Source organism: Herpailurus yagouaroundi, unplaced genomic scaffold (genome assembly GCF_014898765.1).
Source record: "Herpailurus yagouaroundi ecotype Mexico unplaced genomic scaffold, PumYag 28, whole genome shotgun sequence".
NCBI classification, from domain to species: Eukaryota; Metazoa; Chordata; class Mammalia; order Carnivora; family Felidae; genus Herpailurus; species Herpailurus yagouaroundi.
Genome location: NW_024412376.1, coordinates 50,094,328 through 50,118,356, shown reverse-complemented (window position 1 = coordinate 50,118,356; position 24,029 = coordinate 50,094,328). Strand labels below are relative to the sequence as shown.

Here is a 24,029-nt window from a genome sequence, read left to right as displayed (position 1 = left end):
GGGCAATCAGAGTCAATGATTGATAAAGTCAATCATTAAAATGAAAGCCTTCGATTTAGTGGGATGTATACTGCTTTAAAATTAAAAAAAAAAAAAGCAAAGCAGGACTTTTATTATTCAAACTATAAAATGTTTATTTCATTTCTATTTAAAATATTTTCAAGTAAAAATATGGACAAAAATACATATATGAAGGTTGAAGCGACTAGAAGCATGACCGGTATGCATATACATAAATACAATTGAAATTAAATTCATTGCAAAATTGAGTGACATCATATTGCACCAAAATTTATTCCATCCAAGACACATGTGTCAAGACATGTTTCTACCAGATGAAAGCACTCTTATTTCATAGTATCTTACCACTTATACAAATAGCCCATAAACATCATCTGGCAGTGTGATTGCTGCAGCAGAACTCTCCCCAGAGGGAAATCATTAAACTATAGAAAAATCCATTTTATTTCACATATGATGCTTATATGATGGCACAGGCATCAGTGCCAGAGAACCTTAAGCAACACAACACAATTCACACATGAAAGTCCCTTTACGCCATTTATATTTTTATATCAAATATCTAAATAAATCAGTACTCCTAATATGGTTGGAATACAGATGCAGAAAAGGAATTTTGTTATTTAAGAATTTATAAATATAAGACGTTGTATAAAATTTGTATAAAAGATGCACAAACCCCTCTACCAAGTTTTATCATCATGACGCCAGAGTGAAGAAACCCCACCACAGATGAGGACCATTTAGGATATTGAGGCTCACTCTTCCTCAGCTGGATTTCTCTGTTCTTGTACTTTAGATCACCAGACCAAACCCTGTTCCCCCTGCTCCTTAGGGGAATGGTACAAGGTCACGACAGATGAATTCCAGATTCAACTTAAGGTATAGAGCTGGTCTGTAAATTACAATTTAAGCATAGATCAAAGAGATGGCTGCCAGCACAACCCTCCAGAGTATTCTACCATTTTTCACTGGGCTAATTGATTCCATGAGTGCAAATTATTGATGCTTGCCATAGAATGTCAGAGGCATTTAAATACATTCATATCCAGTACCTAATAATGTGTTGATACAAACATACCAACACACATATTTGATAATTGAAGAAGAAGTCACCGTTACTAGGTCAGATTTTAACACAAAGCTCACTAAACCCATTTCCTATAAAGTAAATACAGATACACATACAATAAGAAGACGCAAAAAATTCATCATGAAATGAATTCTGAGTCGATAACTAAACACTATCTCTACCAGTGCATCACTACCATCTAATCCACTCTACGATAAGTAGAAAAAAAAAAATAAGTTCTATGAAATCTAGAGTCAAATCTTCGTCAGAAAAGTAGGACAAATTAAGTTCGCCAAGCATTCAGTACGAGAGGCCATTTGTCTTGCCTTTTTCTGACTTGTACTTATTATAAAACCACAGGTAGCCAACAGCATTAGTAAAACACAACTACATGTCTGCTCACCAATTTGGCACAGAGAGAAGACACTATATTTCATGATACTAAGCAATGCGCTTTTAACGCGACTGATGCGTACATTTGCAAACTTCTCAAAATGTTGAGGGTACCACTGAAAACTCATTACTATTGTATTGCAACCCATCTACAAAGAAATAGAAACTTGAGGCCCATGCCTGTGTTCAAAATAACATTGGCCCCAAATATCCTAAAAGAGCAAAGCCATATCTCACTCTCTGTACATGGATAGCGTCAAAAGAAGAATCTGGTTTTCAAGATGTAAGAATCAAACAGTTTAGATCCAGATTTACAGCATTAGTAATAATCCTAAAGGGAAACTATTAGGTAAAAAACTTCTCCAGGGAGAGGATAAAAAAAAATACAAGACTACTTAAAATTTTTGGAGGATTCTTGTGGTTTGTGTAATAACCCTAGATATATATTGTTCTTTTGCTTCCAAAGCAATTCAAAAGTGCTATATGGTAGTGTTTGAAATCATTAAAACACAGTTTCATGTAGATCACCTCTATTCTGTGAAAAGCATACATTCATTTGAAACAATCTGTTTTATTTCCCCAAAGCATTATTTTACTTGAATATAATATTTCTTTATATTGCATTAGTCAGTATATGGAAATTTGGAATGAAGGAGAAATTCTATGGAAAAAATAAATCAGAAATCCTTTGAAATAAGACAGTTCAAACCTAGAACCAGGGAACCACATTGCATTGCCTCCAGGTGTGATTACAAATGAGCTTCTGAGCAAGTGCTGAAGATGGTTAATTAGTAGGATAAGTGAGGTCTATCTTCACAATCCTCATGCAAGTCAGATCCCTCACAACCCAACCAATTATACAGATGCAACACCCAAAAGCCTAATGTTTTCCCACAAGACTCTGTGCAAAATACACTGTCGCCCAAGGTGCTCAAAATACAGTCACTTCTGCAAAAGACGTAACTGTGCATTAGTCTTTTTTGTTTCTCTAGCGTTTGGCATGACCTTTAGAGGCCTCAAGAGGTAATAAGGACTCGGCAAGCAAGTCTGCTAACCAATAAATTAATTCACTTGAAAGTCATGCTTTGAAAAAAGTCAGTAGTGTGTATGTTGAGGGAAAAACAAGTATGTTCACTTTCAAACCAGTGCACCCATCTGCATGGCTCTCAGATGCCTACTGCTCCACAGTTTTCTTGAGAGATTTATACCATAAATGTACCCTTGATCCAAGTAGTTGAAATACACACATGTAACAGATAACTATTTCATATAACTACCTCCCAGTGATATTTTAAAGCCAATGGTAACAAAGAGATGAGAAATGAGGACTTCCGGAATGTCAGCCACGTGGTAGTTTCACACTAAGGATATCTAGGTAATTGTATAAATTCAAATTAAGACTCACTCCCATCGAAAGGATATCATGCCAAAATGTGACAAAATAAAGGAAATCATTGGCCCATTAAAAAAAAACCCAGAATGATTCAAAAATATCAAGCTAATATCCTTAGAAGTTCTAAAGAAGGACAATATCTCACAACATGGAAACCTGGAGAACTTTCTGTGAGACCATGATTTATGCCTTTGTGACTTTGTATAGGATCTAAATATAGGCCAAACATTTTTTAGAAACCAAATAATTTGAAAATGCAACAAAAAGAAGCAAGGATTATCTTCAAAAATTGGCTCTTAAAATATCTTTTTAAGTGCATTAATAATACTACCTAGAGGTTACACTTTTAGGTATTATATATATTGAGATACACGTAAAATACTGTTTATGAGAAAATAAACCTAAAATACACTTATAGGTAATCAATTCTTTTACCTTATATGTAAAGTATGTAAACAGAAGCTGTCAAGATGACTCATTATCTACTCTATATCCACCACAAGCTTCTTGCCAGTTACACAATGTCATACTTTAATTCCTGACTTTGAATTGTTAGCAAGTAAAATGCGACTCTGTAAACATCATCAGCACCAACATACAGCATAGGGTAAAATGAAGCACAATTACATTTAAGTAAAATCAGTCTTTTACTCATCTGCACTCAAATCCCAAATCTCTCGAGAGTTCTTTCCTAAGAGAGTTACAATGAAAACCCCACTCATTGTTTTTCTATCACTCAGAACTGAAACGTAAAAAAAATGTCAAAAATGAACTCCCTCCATTTATATCAAGTAATATATATTATGAGAAACTCATTTGTAGTTTTATATAGAGATACTTAAATTAACTCAAAACTTTATTTAAAAACATTCTATAAACGGCCCATGTTTATTTCTAACAGGAAAAATAATGGAAGTTATTTTACCTTACTCACAAGGATAGATGCAGATTTTGTAGGGCCAGAAATGTATGTACTTTTTCTGATCTCCGTCAAGAAAATTAATGAGAAATTCTTAATGCAAAATTAGGTACAGACTTGAAAGGGGCATGTCTAAGTGAGGGCACTGAAGCTACATCCCATTAGCTACTCGGGATATCCACCTTTCCACAACAATTAACATCCAACAGTTCTCTGACTATGCTGCACAATAAATTACACCAAAATAGCATCACTTCCAGTCACGTGCTATCTGCCATTTCCTGCTACTCTGACGTTCAGTATTCTATCTTTTTATAACCTCTCCCTCAATTATAAGAAATCCACTATCGATCAAAGATGCCCCCTTTCTTGGTTAGCACTACATTCATCTATAAATAGAGAGAAAATAATGAGTTTCCTGATGACTGATTACAGTTCATAAAAAATTATGTTAAGTAATTATACTCGTGTTAACCATCTGTTAATCTATCAAATAGCAACTGGAGAAACAACTCTACTAGACACATAAAGTAATCCCGAAATTTGTTTCAAGGTACATATTTTAGTGTTCAAGAAACTGCTATGCATTGCTAACATAACCTAAGAACCTGTCCTACTTTTGTGCCAGCAGGGATGGGGCAGATACAGTATAAACACATGCGTGTATTTGTGCGTGTGCACACTTAACATTATGTTCGGTATGGAGTCTGCCATCTTTTCTATTCCAAGTCTTTAATCTCCTAGAGACAAGAACAAGGTCTACTTCTAGGTAACCTAATCATTTACAATAGTCCAGTTTTCTTCATTTGATCAAAGAAAAATCTCGGGAAAATAATCCAACATTTTTAAAAATGAGTCAAAAACATTTAGGGAAATATTCAAAATTATGTAAGGAGGATCAGTCCATTTTTTACTCAAACTGTTTTAGTTTTAGGAGTCTTCACTAGATCTGTTTAATTCATAATGAAATACTTGAGACTATGTTCTCCAAAGAGTATACATTTGAAAGAGAGTATATTAGTTGTCTTAAACTGTATGGGCCACTTTGACTTTTTGCGTTATAATAAATTCATAATATGTATATAAACATTTGAATATCCACACTGGTATGGGTATATTGCATATAATGGCTTATATATAATTCTCTCTATAAATAATTTTAAATATATGAGAAAGAAAATTTTATTTACCACAAATAAAAATATACGTTTTAGTGTGCAGGTGAGTTTTCAACTAGAATTGGCTTGATGTGATACCATCTGAATAATAATTAATGAATATCAATTTGCTGATTTTGGAAACCTTGCATCTTGCTGTGATGTATCCTAACAGTAAGCTGAAGAACAACTTAATCTTCATCACTTTTAAAAAAAACTACTGGCTGACTTTCTCTGTGGTTAAAACGTTATGACGGTAGCATTAGAAATTTAACAATGCAAAAATCAGTTTTGAAAATGATGGAAAAAATAATGGATATGTATCCTAGTCAGTTTGTATAATGTTATACTAAAAAAAAATTTTTAAAAAGATAAACAAAATGAGACCTATATGCCACGGTAAGATATAGGCACATTATTCTCAAGAATAATCAAGAACTACGCAAACCTCTCCATGAGATTTTATCAGCTTTCTTTTCATTAGGGAAAAAAAAAAATCTCAAGAAGAGTTTTGTTTATATATATGGGCCTAAACTCTAAATAATAATAATAATAATAATAATAATAATAATAATAATAAAGGAAAATAAAGAAAATGTGTTTTTACCTCAGTAACAATATAGTGGGGAGAGATACAGACAAATGGATACAGGAAGCAGAGGCTACAGATCAAAATTTGAAAACCATATGGTCAGAGAAGAAGGAAGGAATTTTTATGAATTCACTTAGAGACCCAAACACAGGTTTGGCTGAAAAAAAATGTCCATCTTGGATGTGTATTAAATGTTATCAAGAGCAAAAATTGAAATTAGTGAATTGGAATTGCCTCATAGTATCAATCATAATTTCTACTTTGGTCAATTGTTTATGAACTATCAGCTCTTGATTATCTTAATCAGTGTAATTCTTTCCAAAATTGTTACTTTTAAAATTAAAGGATAAACATACTCAGGTATGATGGACTACTTGATCTTGGTTGTATGTAAATAATAATTTATGCTTTCTACCATTATTTGACACTTATTTGAAAATTCCACAATATTTTCCAAACTTAGCATTAAAACACCTGTCTGAATACACACACACACGCGCACACACACACACACACACGCACACGCTTTCACCTTTCGGTGAATTTGTTATCAGTTATCTCTTTTGCAAGTTGAATGATAATTAAGGTGAGGAAATTACTGACAAAGTTGAGATAAAGAATGGGAAATTTTTAGAAACATCAGTTGTAAAACTTATTTAACTGTGACATTTTCTTCCTCAATTTTTATGTAAATATATGCCTTTCCTAATTAATCTGGACAGTTATATCTGAAGAGATATTTTAACAGAATATAAAATATATAAAGGAAAGGTATAAACTGTCAAAATTTATCACCATGTAAAAATAACTATGAAATTTTAAAAAAATGTTCATAATTACTAACACTGCATATAGATGGGATTATAGTGTTGGACATAATATTTTGGGTATTTTCTTTCTTGGTGATTTCTGTCTTTTATGGACATGGCAATTTGAAGACTCAAAAATGCACATGTTTAGATATGTTATCAAGGGGCAAATTATTAGCGAAACAAGTGACTGTGCTTAAGATGATTTAATGCCAAACTGAGTATTGCTTAGTATTAATACCAAACTGGTATTTAATACCAAACTGAGTATTGCTAAGACAGATGCTACATCCCTTCCTGATCAAATGGGCTGCCATGAAAATAAAGTGGCCCATAACCATGGAGCTTCCTGATAATGAGTGAAAACACCCTAACATCATCAATTATCAATAATTTTTAGACATAATTCCTGGATTTTTCTCATGAACAACAGCCCCTAGAAGCTCTTTAATGTATTCATTAAAATTGGGCATATCGCCCCTGCCCTTTGTTCAAAATGCTCTGGGTACAATTCATTACAAGATGGTATCTAAGTTAGTATCTATGGGGAAGCAATACAATGCTGATGTGAAATAAATGTCTTCCTTTGCTTGGTCCATAATGATGACGCATGCCTTTTATCCCCCAGAAGAATAGAAAACACTTTTCACAGTATAGCCAACTACAGTATGCAAAAATTGTCTGTTATAGATCCCATATATACAGAAAACATCTTGGTGTTCAGTTTGAAGGTTCTTAGCCATATGTTATAAAGACCACTGAAGTAACGTTTCATGCAGTAGTCTTTTTCCTCTAACTTCATATAGGTATCAGGGATTCAAAGATCATGTGAGCTCGTGGAAGGCTTGCATATCCACTTTCTATAACTACATGGAGTTATAACTAAATTTCTTAGAAACCAGTTTGAATACACTAAAAGATACGAATAGAAATAACTGATTCCTTTAGTCCATCACCAAAGTTGAAATCTTCTGGATTTTCATAAAATGAAGTGAAGATCCACATTTTGTTTCAGCCCTTTGGGCAGAAACAAGGCCAAGCATAGATTGCCAAGATTTCAAATGCATTAATTCATAATTTATGACAATCTTCTTCTGGTACAACTTCCAGTATTATTTGTAATGTTCTGGTTATTCTGTCTACAAAGGAATAAAGAAGAGAAATTAAAAATGTACAGAAATCAGAAATGTATAAAAACAGCAACATGAGAATTATTTGGGGTTGAATACTGAAAATACACAACCGCCTATTTCACAGAGCGCTTTCAAGAATTATTTACTTCATTAGAATCCCATCATGCTCAATTAATTTATTTGTCACTTCTGCAACTTCTCATGATGGCTTCTCGGCAAGAATACATTAATATTTTGTATTCAAATAGGAACTTTAATTCATAGACCAGGAAGCCGAAAATATTTTGAGGCAACAGAAGGAAGATATAAATAAACATTCAAAACTACACTTCATATTCGGTTTCAAATTGTTTTGTTGTTTTAGTACCTGTGAGATTACAACCAATTCCTCAGCAAAATCAAACTGACTCATACTGTAATGTCCAGTCTCAAACTTGTAGACTATTACTGAGTAAAACATCTTATGTCTCAGGGCTTTATTACTTCATCTGCAGAATGAGGGATTTGGGAGTGCCATCAGCAGCATGGAGGGCTAGGAAGTCCTAACACTTGCCTCTACACACACACACACACACACACACACACACACACACACGCACACATGCACATACGCACGCATGCACGCAAACTGAAGAGACCCAAGAACAATAAATAAACAGCTACAAACTGAAGAAAACAGCTCAGGGAGATTTCCAAACAACAAAGAAAAAGGAACAAAAGTGTGGCAGAGCTCAAAAATTGATGTCTACATAGAAATGTAGAGAAAGCATTTTGCCTGTATCACCCCATCCCCAGTCAGAAGCTGGAGGACCCCAGCAAGCCTCATCCTGTGAATGACTGCAGCTTTTGCTACTGAGGTCTCCCACAGTCCTCAGTGATGCTGGTCCCAGCTGATGCAGCATCCTAGAGTGCCCCCACTCCTCATCTGCTCCCTGAGGCTGGGGCTGCTGCTGAGGTGAGACTTGCCTTTGCGGGCTTTGGCTGTTGATGTACCTACCCCGCTGTCAAGCATTGGGTGCCACGGCACAGCACCATGCACTAAACTGGAACTGCCACTTTTCTTGGCCCGCTCTAGCCCCAGAATGGGGTTTTATCCCATCATTACTCAGGCAAGCTCCCCTCCATTAAGCCCCAACCTCAGAGTCCCTAGCTACTTTTTGGCTACCATTATTGGGACTGTGCTATTGTAGCCCTGAGCCCTCCCCTCACAACTCGCCCAGGTCAAGACTCTGAACTGGGGGCGCCTGGGTGGCACAGTCGGTTAAGCGTCCGACTTCAGCCAGGTCACGATCTCGCGGTACGTGAGTTCGAGCCCCGCGTCGGGCTCTGGGCTGATGGCTCAGAGCCTGGAGCCTGTTTCCGATTCTGTGTCTTCCTCTCTCTCTGCCCCTCCCCCGTTCATGCTCTGTCTCTCTCTGTCCCAAAAATAAATAAATGTTGAAAAAAAAATTTTTTTAAATAAAAAAAAAAAGACTCTGAACTGTCATTGCTGCTCAGAGACGGACTCTTACTGTCCTGCCCACTGCCCCCAGGTTCCAGGTCCTGGCTCTGATTCATCATTGCCAGGGGCACTGCCACTACCCTAAGTGTCACTCACTTCCTGTGTCCCAAAACACTTTGGCTACCATTACTGGGGCTGTTCCACTATTGCTCTGAGAACTCCCATCCCAGGACTCCGAACTGTCATTGCCAAGATGGGCATTTGCTTCCCTGACCCCTGTCCTGTGGGTTCCAGGTCACAGTTCTGACCTATCATTGCTAGGGGCACTGCTACTACCCTGGGCCCCACCCCTCAAGCTTCAAGGCAGAGCTCTGATCCATCACTGCTGGGACAAGGCTACCGCTGCCCTTAACCCTACCCCCCAGGTCTCTGGTTGTAGTTCTGAAATGTCATTGCCAAGGCAGTGTTGCTACTGCTCTGTGCCCGGATCCCTGGGTCCCAACATGTGCCTTTAACAGACGACTATCAGAGTTATGCTGTTGCTATTGTGAGTACACTGGTGCCAGAGTTGAGATTTTCACCACATCCTCAGGCTGTGCTACTACCGCACTTTGCCCCTCTGGGCCCAAGCCACCACTGCACTCTGTTATGCCAGGACCTTTGTCACTGCTGCATTCCCTCCTGCCAGCAGGAGCCACGGTTGGTGAACTTTTGAGACCCAGGTACCAGCTGCATGGGATATCTGCAGACGCCCACACTGTAGACATCAGTGCTACAGCCACAGCAAGCACACCTATGCCTCAGGTTCCAGGCACGGTGGTCTTATCTGAGGATGCCAGCTCCAATGCTACTCTGGGGGCTCTGAGTGCCAGCATGTCAGACCAGGTGCCAAGGAAGGACTCCTTAACTAGAATTTCCTTCTGTGGGCAAAAAATCCCAGTAAGGCTATCAGCGGACTTCTTAGCAGAAAACTTGCAGACCTGAAGAGAATGGGGTGATATATTCAAAGGCCTCAAAGGAAAAAAAAAAAACAAAACAAAAAAACCCAAAAAACAAAAAACTGCCATCAACCAAGAATACTTCATTCAGAAAAGCTGTCATTCAGAAATAAAGAAGAGTAAATATTTTACCAAACAAAAGCTGAAGGACAGACTTGGCTATAAGAAATGCTAAAGAGGGTTCTTCAAGATAAAAAAAAAATAGTAACATGAAAACATATGAAAGTGTAAAATTCACTGGTGAAGGTAAATATATAGTCAAACTGAAAATACTCTCGTATTGCGATGGTATTGTGTGAATGACTTTGAGATTTGCAATATGGTTAAGAGACAAAATTGTTGAAAGTAGCTATAGGTACAATATTTTGTTAATGGACACACAATGTAAAAGATGCAGATCGGGACATCAAAATTAATTGTGTGGGGGAGGCAAGTAAATGGGTAAAACTCTACTATGCAATTGAAGTTAGGTTGTTACCAGCCTAAAATAGATGGCTATAAATATAAGATGTATTATGAAAGCCTCATGGTAACCATAGAGTAAAAACCTATAATAGATACCCAAATGGTAAAGAGAAAAGAATCAAAACAAACCACTACAAAAATATCATCAACTCAAAAGAAAGCAAGCAAGAGAGGAAGAACTAAACATAGGAACTATAAAACAATCAGAAAATAATTAACAAAAAGCCAGTAGTAAGTTTTTATTGATCAATAATTACTTTAAATATAAATGGCTTAATCTCCAATTAAAAGACACAGTATGGCTAAATGGATTAAAAAACAAAACAAAACAAGATTTGTCTACATGTTACCTCTAAGAGACACATTTAAGCATAAGGCCATTCACATGCTGAAAGTAAGGGGATGAAAAAAGATAATTCAAGCAAATGGAAACCAAAAGAGAGCAGGGATAGCTATGCTTATATCAGACAAAATGGACCTTAAACTAAAAATGGTAAAAAGAAACAAAAAAGATGATTGCATAATGATAAAAGGATCAATTCATCAAAAAGATACAATAATTTTAATCATATATGTACCCCAAACTGGAGCACCTAAATATATTAGGCAATTATTAAGGGAGAAATAGACAGCAATAATAGAGAAATTCACTACTCCAATTTCAACAATGGATAGATTACCCAGACCAGAAAATCAATAAGGAAATAATGGATTTGAATGATACTTTAGACCAAATGAACCTAACAGACACATATATAACATTCCATCCAACAACGGCAAAATACACATTCTTCTCAAGCACGTACAGAACATTCTTTAGGATAGATCACATGATAGGTCACAAAACCCTGTTAGCAAATTTAAGAGGATTGAAATTATACCAAGTATCTTTTTAACTGCAATGGCATAAAGATAAAATCAATAACAAGAGGAAAGCTAAAAAATATATGTAGAGATTCTCCTGAACAACCAATAGGTCAAAAAAGGAATCAAAAGGGAAATCAAGAAATATAGTGAAATTAACTAAGAAGAGGACTCAAAAATTAAAATAATAAGGAAAGAGGGGGCATTTTAACGGATACCACAGATATATAAAGGATTATGAGAGACTTCTATGAACCATTATATGCCAATAAACTGAATAACCTGGAATAAATGGATAAATTCCTGGAAACATATGGCCTCCTAAGATTAAACCATGAAGTAAAAAAATTTAAACAAACCAATACCAAGTAAGGAGATTGAGTCACTAATAAAAATCCTCCCAACACAGAAAAGCCTGGGAATAGATGGTTTGCACTGGCCAAACATTTAAAGAAGTATTAACACCAACCCTTCTCAAACTGTTCCAAAAAATTCTAAAGGAAGGAACACTCCCAAATTCATTTTATGAGGCCAGCATTATGCTGATACCAAAGTCAGACAAAGACATTATAAGAAAAGAATACCACAGACCAATATTCCTGATGAATACAGATGCAAAAATTTTCAACAAAATATTAGCAAATAAAATTCAAAAACCTAATAAGAGGATCATTTACCTATCATTAAGTAGGCTTAATGAGATGCAAGGATGCAAGGATGCAAGGATGCATTAAACATAGTACTGGAAATCCCAGCCAGAGCAATTAAGCAAGAAAAAGAAATAAAAGGCACTCATATCAGAAAGATATAAAATGATCTCTGCTCACAGATGGTGATCTCATATATAGAAAGCTCTAAACACTCCACTAAAAATCTGCTAGAACTAATACATGAATTCAGTAAAATTGTAGGATACAAAACCAACATATAGAAATCAGTTGCATTTCTATACAGTAACAACAAATTATCTGAAAGAGAAATTAAGAAAGCAATTCCATTTACAATTACATCAAAAACAATAACATATTTTAGAAACAAATTTAACCAAGGAGGTGAAATACTTGTATACTGACAATTATAAGACATTGATGAAAGAGATTCAAGAAGATACAAATAAATGGAAATATATCTCATGTTCCTATACTGGAAGAATTAATACTGTGAAAATGTCCATATGACCCAAAGTAATCTACAGATTTAATACAATCCCAATCAAAATTCCAAAGACATTTTTCACAGAAATAGAAAAAAACTATCCTAGGGGCTCCTGGGTGGCGCAGTCGGTTAAGCGTCCGACTTCAGCCAGGTCACAATCTCGCGGTCCGTGAGTTCGAGCCCCGCGTCGGGCTCTGGGCTGATGGCTCAGAGCCTGGAGCCTGTTTCCGATTCTGTGTCTTCCTCTCTCTCTGCCCCTCCCCCGTTCATGCTCTGTCTCTCTCTGTCCCAAAAATAAATAAACGTTGAAAAAAAAAATTTTTAAAGAAAAAAACTATCCTAAAATTTGTTTGGAATAACAAAAGACCCTGAATAGCCAAAGGAATCCTGAGAGAGAAGAATTAAACTGGAGGCCTCAAAATACTTGATTTCAAGCCATATTACAAAGCAACAGTAATCAAAACAGTATGGTAATGGCATAAAAAGAGGCACATAGGTCAAGGGAACAGAATAGAGAGCCTATATATATAAATCCCTACATATATAGTAAACTAAGTTTTGACAAGAATGCCAAGAATGCACAATGGAGAAAGGAGAGTCTCTTTAATGAATTGTTCTAGGAAAACTGTATATCCACATGCAAAAGAATGAAGCCCTAGCTTGGGCCCCTATCTTACGCCATTCACAAAAATTAACTCAAAATGGATCAAAGATTTAAGTGTAAGACCCAAGATCATAAAATCCCTAGAAGAAAACATAGGGGAAAAGATCCTTGACATTGGTCTAGGCAATGATAAGTCACTAAAAGTACAGGCCACAAAAACTAAAATAAATGTGGCTATACTAAACTAGACAGTTCTGCACAGCAAAGGAAATAATCAACGAGTTGAGAAGACAACTTACTGAATGGGAGAAAACATTCACAAATCATACATCTGATAAGGGACTACTATCCAAAATAAAGAACTCCTACAACTCAATAGCAAAAAAGAAAATAATCCAAATAAAAACCTGAATAGACATTGTTTTCAAATGTCATGCCAAGGTATAGGAATGGCTAACAGGTAAATGAAAAGGTATTCAACATCAATAATCACCAGGGAAATGCAAATCAAAACCATAATGGGACATTACCTTACACGTGTTAGGATGTTTTGGTTTTTTTTTGTTTTTTTTTGTTTTTTTTTTCAAAAAGACAAGGGATAACCAATATTGGTGGGGATGTGAAGGAAAGGGAACCCTTATACACTACTGGTGGCAATGTAAATTGCTATACCCACTATGGAAAACATAATGGCAGTTCCTCATAAAACTACCTAGGATCCAGCAATCCTATTCCTGGTGATTTGTGCAAAGGAATTGAAGTCATATCTCAAAGGAATATCTGCATGCATACCTAAGTTAATTGCAGCATTATTCACAATAGCCAAGATATGGAAACAACCTAAGTGTTCATCAACAGAAAAACGGATAAGAAGATGTGATTATACACACACACCCACGTAAACACACACACAATGGAATATATTCAGCCATGAGAAAGAAGGAAATCCTGCCATTTGCAATAACATTATGCTAAGTGGGATGAGTCAGAGAAAGACAAATACTGTATAATATCACTTATATTACAGAATCTAAAACACTGAACTTGTTAAAATAGATGGTAAAAGGATGATTGCCAGAGTTTAGGGGGTCAGGGAATTGGAGAGATATTGTTTAAGAGTACAAACTTAGTTATGGAGATCTAATGCAAAACATAGTGCTTATAGTCGACAATATTGTATTGTAAAAATTTCTAAGAGACTAAATATGAACTGTTCTCAATAACAAAAAGAAATGACAAAGATGTGTCATGATAAAAGGTGTCAATGCTAGTGTGGTAATATTGCAATATATAAATGTATCAAACCAACACATTCTACATCTGAAATTTATACAATGTCATAACGTCAAGTATAACTCAATTAAAAAAACAACTTAACTAAAAGAAGAAGGGGCTTAGATTAGAAAGTAGTTCCCAAAATGTAATCACTGGACTGGGATCACTAGCATAGGCTGATATACCAGAAGTGCAACTTTTCAAAGCCTTATTCCAGACCTACTAAGTTGGAAACTGAAGGTGGGGCCCAGAAATCTATGATTCTACTAGACACTAAAATATAGAAACTAGCGGGCTGGATGATCTCTAAGGTTATTTTATCTTGGCAATCCTAGAACTCAGCAATGCTAGTTTCTCAGCGTGTTAGTTCTTGTTCATCTCTGATCTTTGTAATCAATCCCTACAGAACCTCTTCAAACTGTACTGATGCTGGAGCCTCTAGAGCCTATCTTCTTGATGGTTTCAGATCCACATCGTCTCTCATCCAGACATACAATCTTTCTCCCCTTTCATGACTTGTCAACTGTAATAGTCCCTTCCAAGCAGTATTTCATGTCACTGCAAAAGGTATATTTTTTATCCTTTGCTTTGCAATAGTGTTCTTCAAAGTTGTTTTTCTTCATGCACTAATTTTTATAATATACATTAATTATAAAGAGCCCAGCACAGTTCTGGCAAAGGGTAAACTCCATGTAAATTTTTCTTGAATAAATTACATTTGTTAACAGCCTATTCTACACTGAGATGTGTGTGGAACACAAGGGAGTGCTCAAGGGTAATAAAAATCCATGTTTATAGAAAAGGGAAGTGGTAAAATTACCTAAGAAAAATAGATTGTGGGAAGGTAAGTATCCATCAATAGAATGGGATATATGGCTTTTGTAAGCAGAGAAGGAACCAGGGCTATCTGGTAGGTTGAAACAGTAGGAGAGTTCAGGCATCTGCAATAGTGGATTGCAAAGCAGTGAGGTTAAATTTACATCCTCTCCAACTCTTCCTCCCATGACTGGCGTGTGTGTGTGTGTGTGTGTGTGTGTGTGTGTGTGTGTGTGTGTGGGCCCCCTTCCCCACGGGGGGGGGGGGGGGGGCGGGTTGCCTACTCACATTTATGTACTGAACAAAAGCCTTTTCCAAAAGTCTGTTTCTGCCTTCTGGGACCCCCAGCCCTTTGCTTTCTTAGACCTCTTACTTACCCATGTCACAACACAGCATCAGTTTCAGAGAAAAGGAGAACAACTTAGAGATCCTGATGCTTTGCTAGTGTGACATTCTCCTTTCTGAAAGCTCAATTTAGATCTTCTATTCAGCAGCACACAGAGGGGCAAAGAATCTGTCTTCCGGTTCTGCACACCCATTCCCTTCTTCCGTGTTCAATCAGTTCTGTTACATTCTCTCCTCTGACTCTCATATTCTCTCCCGGGATCTCAAAATTTGAATAATTGTCATCATAAAGGAGGTTTGGGCAGAAGTGACTGATTTTGGCCTGAGTAAGCTGTTAGAGTTAACCCATCTTTTCCTTCTAGGTCATCTACATCCATGGGGTCAGACAGAGGTACTCAGCAGACCCAAGTAACCCGCTATGGAAGCTTCCTGCTTGCCCAGAAAAGCTGCAGAGCATGGGGAACTCAGCTGCATCCATGCTCATTTAAGGCTTTTGCCTTTGGAGATAATCAACTCCATGACACTATCCTTTCAAACAAAGTTGAGCCAATGAGTCTGCATTGGGTGTTTTCAGCATCTGCAAGCCCCAAGAGCAAATAGCAATTGCAGTATTTTTAGCTTTACTTTTCACGTTCAGTCATTTTTGAAATCAGCTGAAACAACTAACCTTGCAAAAGCTGATTTACCCAAGAACACTTGGTACAAGTATGGGGACCTGTAGCCAAAACGGGCTAAGTCTGTGAAGTATTAGCACAAAACCAATCTTCTCCACAAGCCATAGTAAAAATAACAGTATGTGTGTTGTTTTTTGTTTGTTTATTTGTTGTTTGTTTTTGTTTAAAAAAAAAAAACAGCTTCCAAAACATTTCTCATGCATGGTTTCATTTCAGCCTTACAGTGAAGATGGTTTGGGCCCCTGAGAAATGTAGGCAAGCTTAACTAATTTAAAATATGGCAATGCAGTCTTCTTGAACAGCCAATCAAATGCACTACACAGCTTTCAAGGAGGTATCATAAACGAAGCTATCGTGACAGACTGTAAGAAGCATCTGCTTTTAGAACCCCAGAATTACAAAGTCCTTGTCTACAAAGATGGACTAGGATCATTTTGCTGGTGCTCCCAAGTACCCTTCTTCGTAATCAAAGATGTTGCTTAAATACAGTCGCCCTCCATATCTTGCCCTGACAAGAGGGACCAACTTCCGGTCACCCCACTCATCTCAGCCCTGACACAGTTGGGCTGATAAATAGGGGCAGCCACGTAACACAGCTGCTGGTGGCCCTAGCCAGGGCTGGCCACGTCTAGCTACCTCTGTGTATTTGAGTATGTCAGTGGGGTGTCTGCCCCATTTTCCTTGGGTGAGAAGCTCATGTTTCTATAAATACATTTTAAAAAATGCCCAGAAAAATTCACTACTCTGTCACAGATGGCAGAAAAACGTGTTCTGTGTATCTGACTATTCCCTTAAGAGCACATTTTCTTTTCACCCTAGGAATGCTATCAAACAAAATGTGGTTCAACACTGGCATCCTGTGGCCAGAGAAATTCATCAAATCTCAGAAAATCTCAGATCCTCTGGTTCTGAACATTCCTGGCTATCTGTACCGCGTGGCTTTTTTCACCATTTTCTGAAGGCTGTTCGGTCACCTCACACTGTTTGCAGAAGCACCTTAGGCAAGATGTATTTTGATCAACTATCATTTCAGAAGGCTAACCTGTTCATGTATATTAGGGTGAAAATAAATGACAACAGAAGGTCTAAAGAATGTTACCCAACAACAACAAAAATTTGATATCAAATCACAGATGCTCTCCAAGTTCACACTGAGTTTTTTTTTCCTAATGAGGAGGCAGTTGGGAAAAGAGGCAAGGTAGTGGGCAAGACTCTGCTGTTTGTGTGTCTGTGTATGAGTGTTTTGTTTTGGCCAAAGGCGAGGAAAATACTTGCTATCGCAGCAATAAATATTATGAATTTTCTTTATTTTACTACAAGAATGCCGCCTAAGAGGAAAATCAAACAAAATTATGGAGGATTGTTGTTTTTGCTACTCACTTTCAAGGCAGCTATAAAGATAAAGGGTTACAAGGCTCACAGTTTAAAGGCAGAATTGCCATGCTCCCCGGTAAGACTTAATGGCATTTTTGAGATCCAAATAATCATTAGGGGACTACTGCATGGCGGCTGCTTTCACAAATGGCTACACTAAATTTGGAGTCCTTGGAGATGTTTGAAACATCATTAGAGACAGAAAAACAACAAAAAACTTCAGCATCACGTGAGCGTGGAAAACCATCAAAGAGGGGTCAAGTGTGAAAAGTGGGGAGCTGGTATGCACTGACAAAGAAATGGTGCAAAATACGTGCATGTTAGCAACAGGAAAGGGCACTGAGAGTTGCCTGCCTCCCAACAGGAAGAACACAATCCCTACTATGTGGGGGAAAGCATGGAGTTGGCTCTTTCATCATGCTTCTTGTCATCATAGCCCAACTGTAGGAGTACTAGCTCTTTCTTCCTCAGTTCTCTGGCTTTTCCATGGTGCTCAGGGGTTTGAACTGTCTCTGGCCAGGATCTGAGATAGACCCAGTCCTCACAGTGATGAACGCTAATTCGTCTTAAACGTTGGTCATCAGGATGGTAGTTATTGTTCAACAAGATTCTTTTTCCTTTCAGAAAAGTTTCTATATTTGCTGCCTACCATGGAGAAAACGGAACTAAAAATATCCCACAGAAAACTGGTGTGATCTAACAAGAAATCGAGCTTAAATACCCTGCTAGACAATCAGTGTGCCCGTGTTAGCCTTGAGGAACCCAATTTTTATAGTAATACCTCTTCAGGGAATAGTGTTACCAGCTAGAAAACAAAATTCAGATATAAATAGCAGTGTAAGGTCTAAATATACCAAATACCAATTAAAAGCTAATAAAGAGTAGTATCAAAAGTCTATTTTAAATGGCTGACTTCTAAATGAGTTTCTCTAGCACGCTAGAGAGTCAATATGTAGACATATTATTGCAGGGTTTTTTGTTTGTTTGTTTGTTTGTTTGTTTTTGAGTTTTAATAACACTGACATTATTTGTTCACAATTTTACCAGAGATATCAGAAATCTCCCTGAACTTTTTACCAGGCTTTTAAAAATTAATTACAGTAAAAGAAGTAAATTCAAGCGGGTGAGAACAAAAGTTGTTTTCTAAACTCCCCTAACTCAGTAGCAAGAACCTGGTTGTTCCTCTGGCTATATTTTTCACTTCTCTCGTGTCCTTCAGGTGCCCACTCTAGAAAGACCGTGGACTTTGATGTCCAGCAGATGTGGGTTCAAATCCTGGCTCAATGGTTTAAAATCTTTAACTCAAAAATAAATTCTCCGTCTCCCTGAGTCCTGTTTCCCATCAGACATAGGACTAATAAGCACCATCTCACATATGGAGCTTGTGCAAGACAGAACAAGATGAGGTAAGGAAAAACCTCAGTCAGCAGAGCCCTGACAGATAGGTAGGCTGTCAACAGAGGCTGTCCTAAGCACCCTTTCTATCTACTCTCCCCGATATTTCCTCTCCTATATTTCCTCTCCCCGCAATTTACCTGGTCCCTGAGACCTTTTAGGTTTTCCTCTTTAATATCTTTCACTTTCTCTTGGACCCTGCCAGCACCGTCCATGATCAGAGCCTTCTCAGTCCTTATGCAGGGTTACCGTGGTAACTACCAATCCTGGGCCCTTTCAGCCTTGACCCTCTGTAATCCATCCTCACTGTACCCACAACGATTTCTATAAAATACAGCACTGCCCAGGGGCGCCTGGGTGGCGCAGTCGGTTAAGCGTCCGACTTCAGCCAGGTCACGATCTCGCGGTCCGTGAGTTCGAGCCCCGCGTAGGGCTCTGGGCTGATGGCTCAGAGCCTGGAGCCTGTTTCCGATTCTGTGTCTCCCCCTCTCTCTGCCCCTCCCCCGTTCATGCTCTGTCTCTCTCTGTCCCAAAAATAAATAAACGTTGAAAAAAAAAATTAAAAACAAAACAAAACAAAACAAAACAAAAAAAAAATACAGCACTGCCTGAATTTGAATTCTAGCTGGTCTACCTAATATCTGCATGACTTGGAACAAGTTATACGAATTCTTCTACTGTATAACTCAGTATCTGGAAAATGGAGATAATGATTTTTCCTACTTCAGAAGGTTGTGACAAGGATTAAGTAAGGTCATATATGTGCTAACACATAGAAATCACAACATAAATGTGAGGTATAATTCGTCTCTTCATTGTTCTTGCTGTTCTTACGACCCCTTAGCGATTCACCATGCCTATGAAATAGGGTTGTGTCGTAATCATGATATTTGAGCCCTTTGTAGGGCTCTGCCTAACTCCCTATCCCTCAGCAAGAGCAGGTTATGCTATAGAATCAATAAGCTGAGCTCAACCCAGAGTAAAAAATAATTAGGTTAGTAAGGGATTCGAGAAAGCAATTAGGTCATTTATAGAACTGCTGATAAAATTCTATCTAAAAAAGCTCTCTTAAGAAGTGATTAGAGCAGCGCAAACTAAATATCCTGAAAGGATTGAGTGGCTCTACCCTAAACATCCTTCCTGCTTCTTCTTCTCCTAGTTCTAATTAACATGTAATAATGTATTTAAACTAGCAGTTACCTTACTTATACTTTTAAGGTGCATGTGTGTATGTACACATAGACGGGTCTTCTAGAATATAGTCTCTCAAGAGGTCCTGAAACTGTGTAAGAGTCTTACCTGACATTCTTCTAAACCACTTGGGCTTCTTGTCCCATATGATAAAGAGATAGTATGCAGGGACCCCAGTCAGAGTAATGATGAAACCGATCCCTGTACTAAATGGATCCGAATACAGGGAAAGGGCCACCATGAAGAGACACGTGAAGGAGAACAAAGCCGGGATGAACAGTGGCACCTGGAACACAGCACAAGGGGGAAAAAAAATCACTTCAAACAGTTCCAGAGACAGAAGATGGGTTCAAGAAGAGTGCGTCGGTCAAGTCATACGATCAGACGATCCCCGCTGGTCGTGTGAGCAGGTTACAGGCACCATCCCACCTTACCGTAATAGCAACAGCTCTTTAATAGGGCACAGAGAATGTAGCAAACCTACTCCCTTAAATCTTTTAAAAAAAATCTTTGAAAAGAACAAACCTAGGATAATGAAGTATGTTTCATGAGAGATGTTTTCTTTGAATTGTTTCACTAGTTAAGTACCAGTGTGACTTATGTTTTTGATTTTAAAAGGTTGGCTCTTTGATAATTATGATTAGAATCTGCTTGAATGTAGAGTCAAGAGCACGGGCTGCTTGTTATGTGTTAAAGCCTTTCAGTGCATATTGATTTTCTTTGGGAGACTCACAATAAGAACTGACAGGAATAAAACAGACCAACTCCTATTCAACCGCTAATAAAGATGTTGCCAGCATTAGGCAATGGATGTAATTAGAAACAAATTCTGACAACATGACTGACAACATTATCTGTGTTATTTCTTAAAAGCAAATAGATAGTGAGGTCAAATCAATCCATGAACGTTCAAGGCTAAAGGAGATGAGAAACATATTCATCAACTCTCGCAAAAGGAAATGCTTAGTCACAGTAAAGGGTATTCTATTAAGGATATGTTGATACAACTTCACCTTCCCTCTTTATTTTACATTTTTATTCCTTCTAGAATATACCTTCTAGAATGTATAAGAAGAGCAACATAACAAGTCATAACAACTAAGAATACTTAAAGTGCCTGTTTTGTAAAGCAGCATCCTTTTTAGAGTTTCAATTAGTGACAATTCCATATGTATCTGCCTCTGTCTTTCTCAGCATGGCTATCCACAATTACTCAGCATAAAAACACAAGTATCCCATACTTTGAACACATCAGGTCATTAGACACATTCAAGAGAAAGCAACATGACAAATGCCCTATGTATCTACCACTTTTCAGAAATGTGACATATAAAGTTAGGCACCACACATAAACAACTTGCTGAATTATTTTTCCAAGCTAAAATAAATCCGATAAGAAGGCACTGCCTGCAAGAGTTAAGCATTTTATTCCAGAGGATGCTGCCCCCCGCCCAAGTTCCTCATCATCAAGTTATGACTAAGGGAGGACTAGGTATTAGGGGAAAGATTTATGTAAACCCATCAAGATTACTGAGGTTACCTTGAAAGGACGATGCATCTCTGGGCGTTTGTATCGAAGATAAATCAGCCCAGCAACCGCCAGCCCAATAAAAAGCCACCTGGCAAAACTGAGGAAATTCAACAGACTGTAGAGGTCCCCCGAGAAGAGCATTATCATCGTCAAGGGGTGCTGGGGGAAGGGGGAGAAAAACCACACTCAGTGAGTTAAGAGAGAACACAGCTGATAACAAACAATAACATCACTACAAATTATGATGATCTTTTTCCTGATTATTTATACTGATAATCTACCACACTGATATTCTGTATTTTCTGCTCTTATACTCCATTACGCACCAGTAGCGGCATGAGAAGAACACCATTACCACTTAATCAGAGAGAATTTTATGTGGATGTTTAGTTTTTAGTCGGTTTATTTATTTTTTTTTCATTTGAGAGAAGAGAATGTGTTTTCAAAGAGTAAAACACTGGATAGTCAATGACTTAAATTTAAAGATCTAGAGACTGAGAGGATTGGTAAAGAACTAATGCCCCAGATCAAAAGTGTACCCAATTAGAAAACGCGCAGAGGGCTCTGTAAATGGTTTCTGAGAGGCCCTTGGCTATGCACATACATGAAACACAGCCACTTCTAGGGGATTCTGCCGTCTCCCGAATGCAAAATATTGACCTTTTCTTCCTCCACACTTACTCTGCCCGTGTGCTTGCCATGTGTGACCCTCAAGACTGCAGAAAAGAATGAGGCACAGAGATCAGCTTCGCAATGTCTCTGCAGCTGCACATGCCAAGGACAGCACCACTGATAGCAGAGGCTTAAAATGAAAGCCCTCTTCACCGAATAATACATTCTGTTCCCACAAGTGACATTAACTTCCAGATTCGGCACAGAGAGGATGCATACTTTACAAAGAAATTTCAAGGAAACATTCTGAAACAGATTAAATGCATAGAGCAAAGTGTCCAATGTATTCTACTCTGCTCCCTGACAGCAGATTCCATTTGACAAAAATGTTACAAAGTAGTAGGTAAAAGTGAATATAACATTGCCAATGGGTATTTGAGGACTTTTATACCTTGCACAGTCTTCTGTACCCGACCCTTCACAACTACTTTTCTCTGCATGATGAATTCTATAACTCACATCTCAGGTTTGGTGCTTTTATTTCTTCCCTTTAGAGGTGCACTCAAATATTTCCCTTTTTTATCACAGAATCACTCCACTGTCTAGGATTTCATCCAATTTTGCCTCTAATTTTGCGTGCATTTCATTATAAGGGGCCTATGATATGACATCTTGGTGCTGTTGGACTGTGGCTTTTAGCTCCACTTTCAGTATGTAGAAATGGGACTCGTTCTACATTCTTTTCGGTGAGACTCTGTGTCGATGACAGAAGCCAAGGTAATCACTTCCCTTAGACCTCACGCATTTCTACAAAGATGCAAAAGAAGTGATGTGGTTATTGTCCCATAGCATCAAATACGCATCAGAAATACTAAATAAGAAATACTGGGAAGCGATGGAAAATATCCTGCCTCTCACTCTCCACCAAGATATATATAGATCCGATTTAGCAACGAATTGAAAGTAAAGCACTAGCTACAGTCTGGTTTGAATTCCTCTTTGCTAACCCATTATTCAAGCTTCTATCTAGGTATACTTTTTAATATGCATTACCAAAACAATAACAGCTGGCAGAGGAGTGTGCTTGCGGACATGAATCATGGAGAGGATTTCTGGAAGGTGACCCTCTCGAGACGCAACATAGAATAACCTGATGGGAGAAAAATGTGGATGGAGTTGACTGGATAATTGATCATTTCAAAGGGAAAAATCCAGAAACCTAAGAGAACACTTGCATCTAATTTTATACCATATGGTTTGTCATTTCTTAGGAGATTACTTCAGTTTCGCTTTTCAGATAAGGCAGAGACTCAAGAGAAATCTGACTTCGAATTTCAGAAAATCTACCAACACATTACATTATGCTTTGAGGGGAAACAATAGCAACATTCGAATCAGCATAGCTCTCCCTACATATAAATAGCTGACAGTGAATCTAGTTCTAGATTCTTAGTATTGTATGCGTGCTGTCAATCGATCCAGCCCAATACACACACCTACACACACATACGCGTGCACGTACACACAGACATGCACACGTATGACCTTATATTTGTATTTTTCTGATTGGATTTTAACCTTATGTTAAAATAAAGGGGACTTTTGCATCAAACAAAACAAAAGGGATGCACGTGGTGGGGTAGTGATTTCTGGCGTCTCTGGCTTTACTTTTTCTCTTGTCACCTTTAGAGAAACAGAGATTTTATCACCAGAAATAAAATGCTGTTGTTAGACTCTGTAGACATACTATAAAAAGAAGAAGAAGAAGAAGAAGAAGAAGAAGAAGAAGAAGAAGAAGAA

At 37.7% G+C, this 24,029-nt stretch overlaps 1 protein-coding gene across 1 annotated transcript in view; it reads right to left on the bottom strand.

Moving 5' to 3' along the window:
- Window positions 1-275: 275 nt before the first annotated feature.
- SLC7A11 (solute carrier family 7 member 11) overlaps window positions 276-24,029 on the bottom strand; it is an 83,690-nt gene continuing 59,936 nt past the window's right edge. The window contains exons 9-12 of the mRNA XM_040473881.1: window positions 23,283-23,379; window positions 21,627-21,776; window positions 20,195-20,372; window positions 276-7,495 (exon numbers count right to left, since the gene is read on the bottom strand). Of these exons, the coding sequence (XP_040329815.1) occupies window positions 7,428-7,495; window positions 20,195-20,372; window positions 21,627-21,776; window positions 23,283-23,379 (493 nt within the window). The 3' untranslated portion in view covers window positions 276-7,427. The remainder of the gene's footprint in view (window positions 7,496-20,194; window positions 20,373-21,626; window positions 21,777-23,282; window positions 23,380-24,029) is intronic.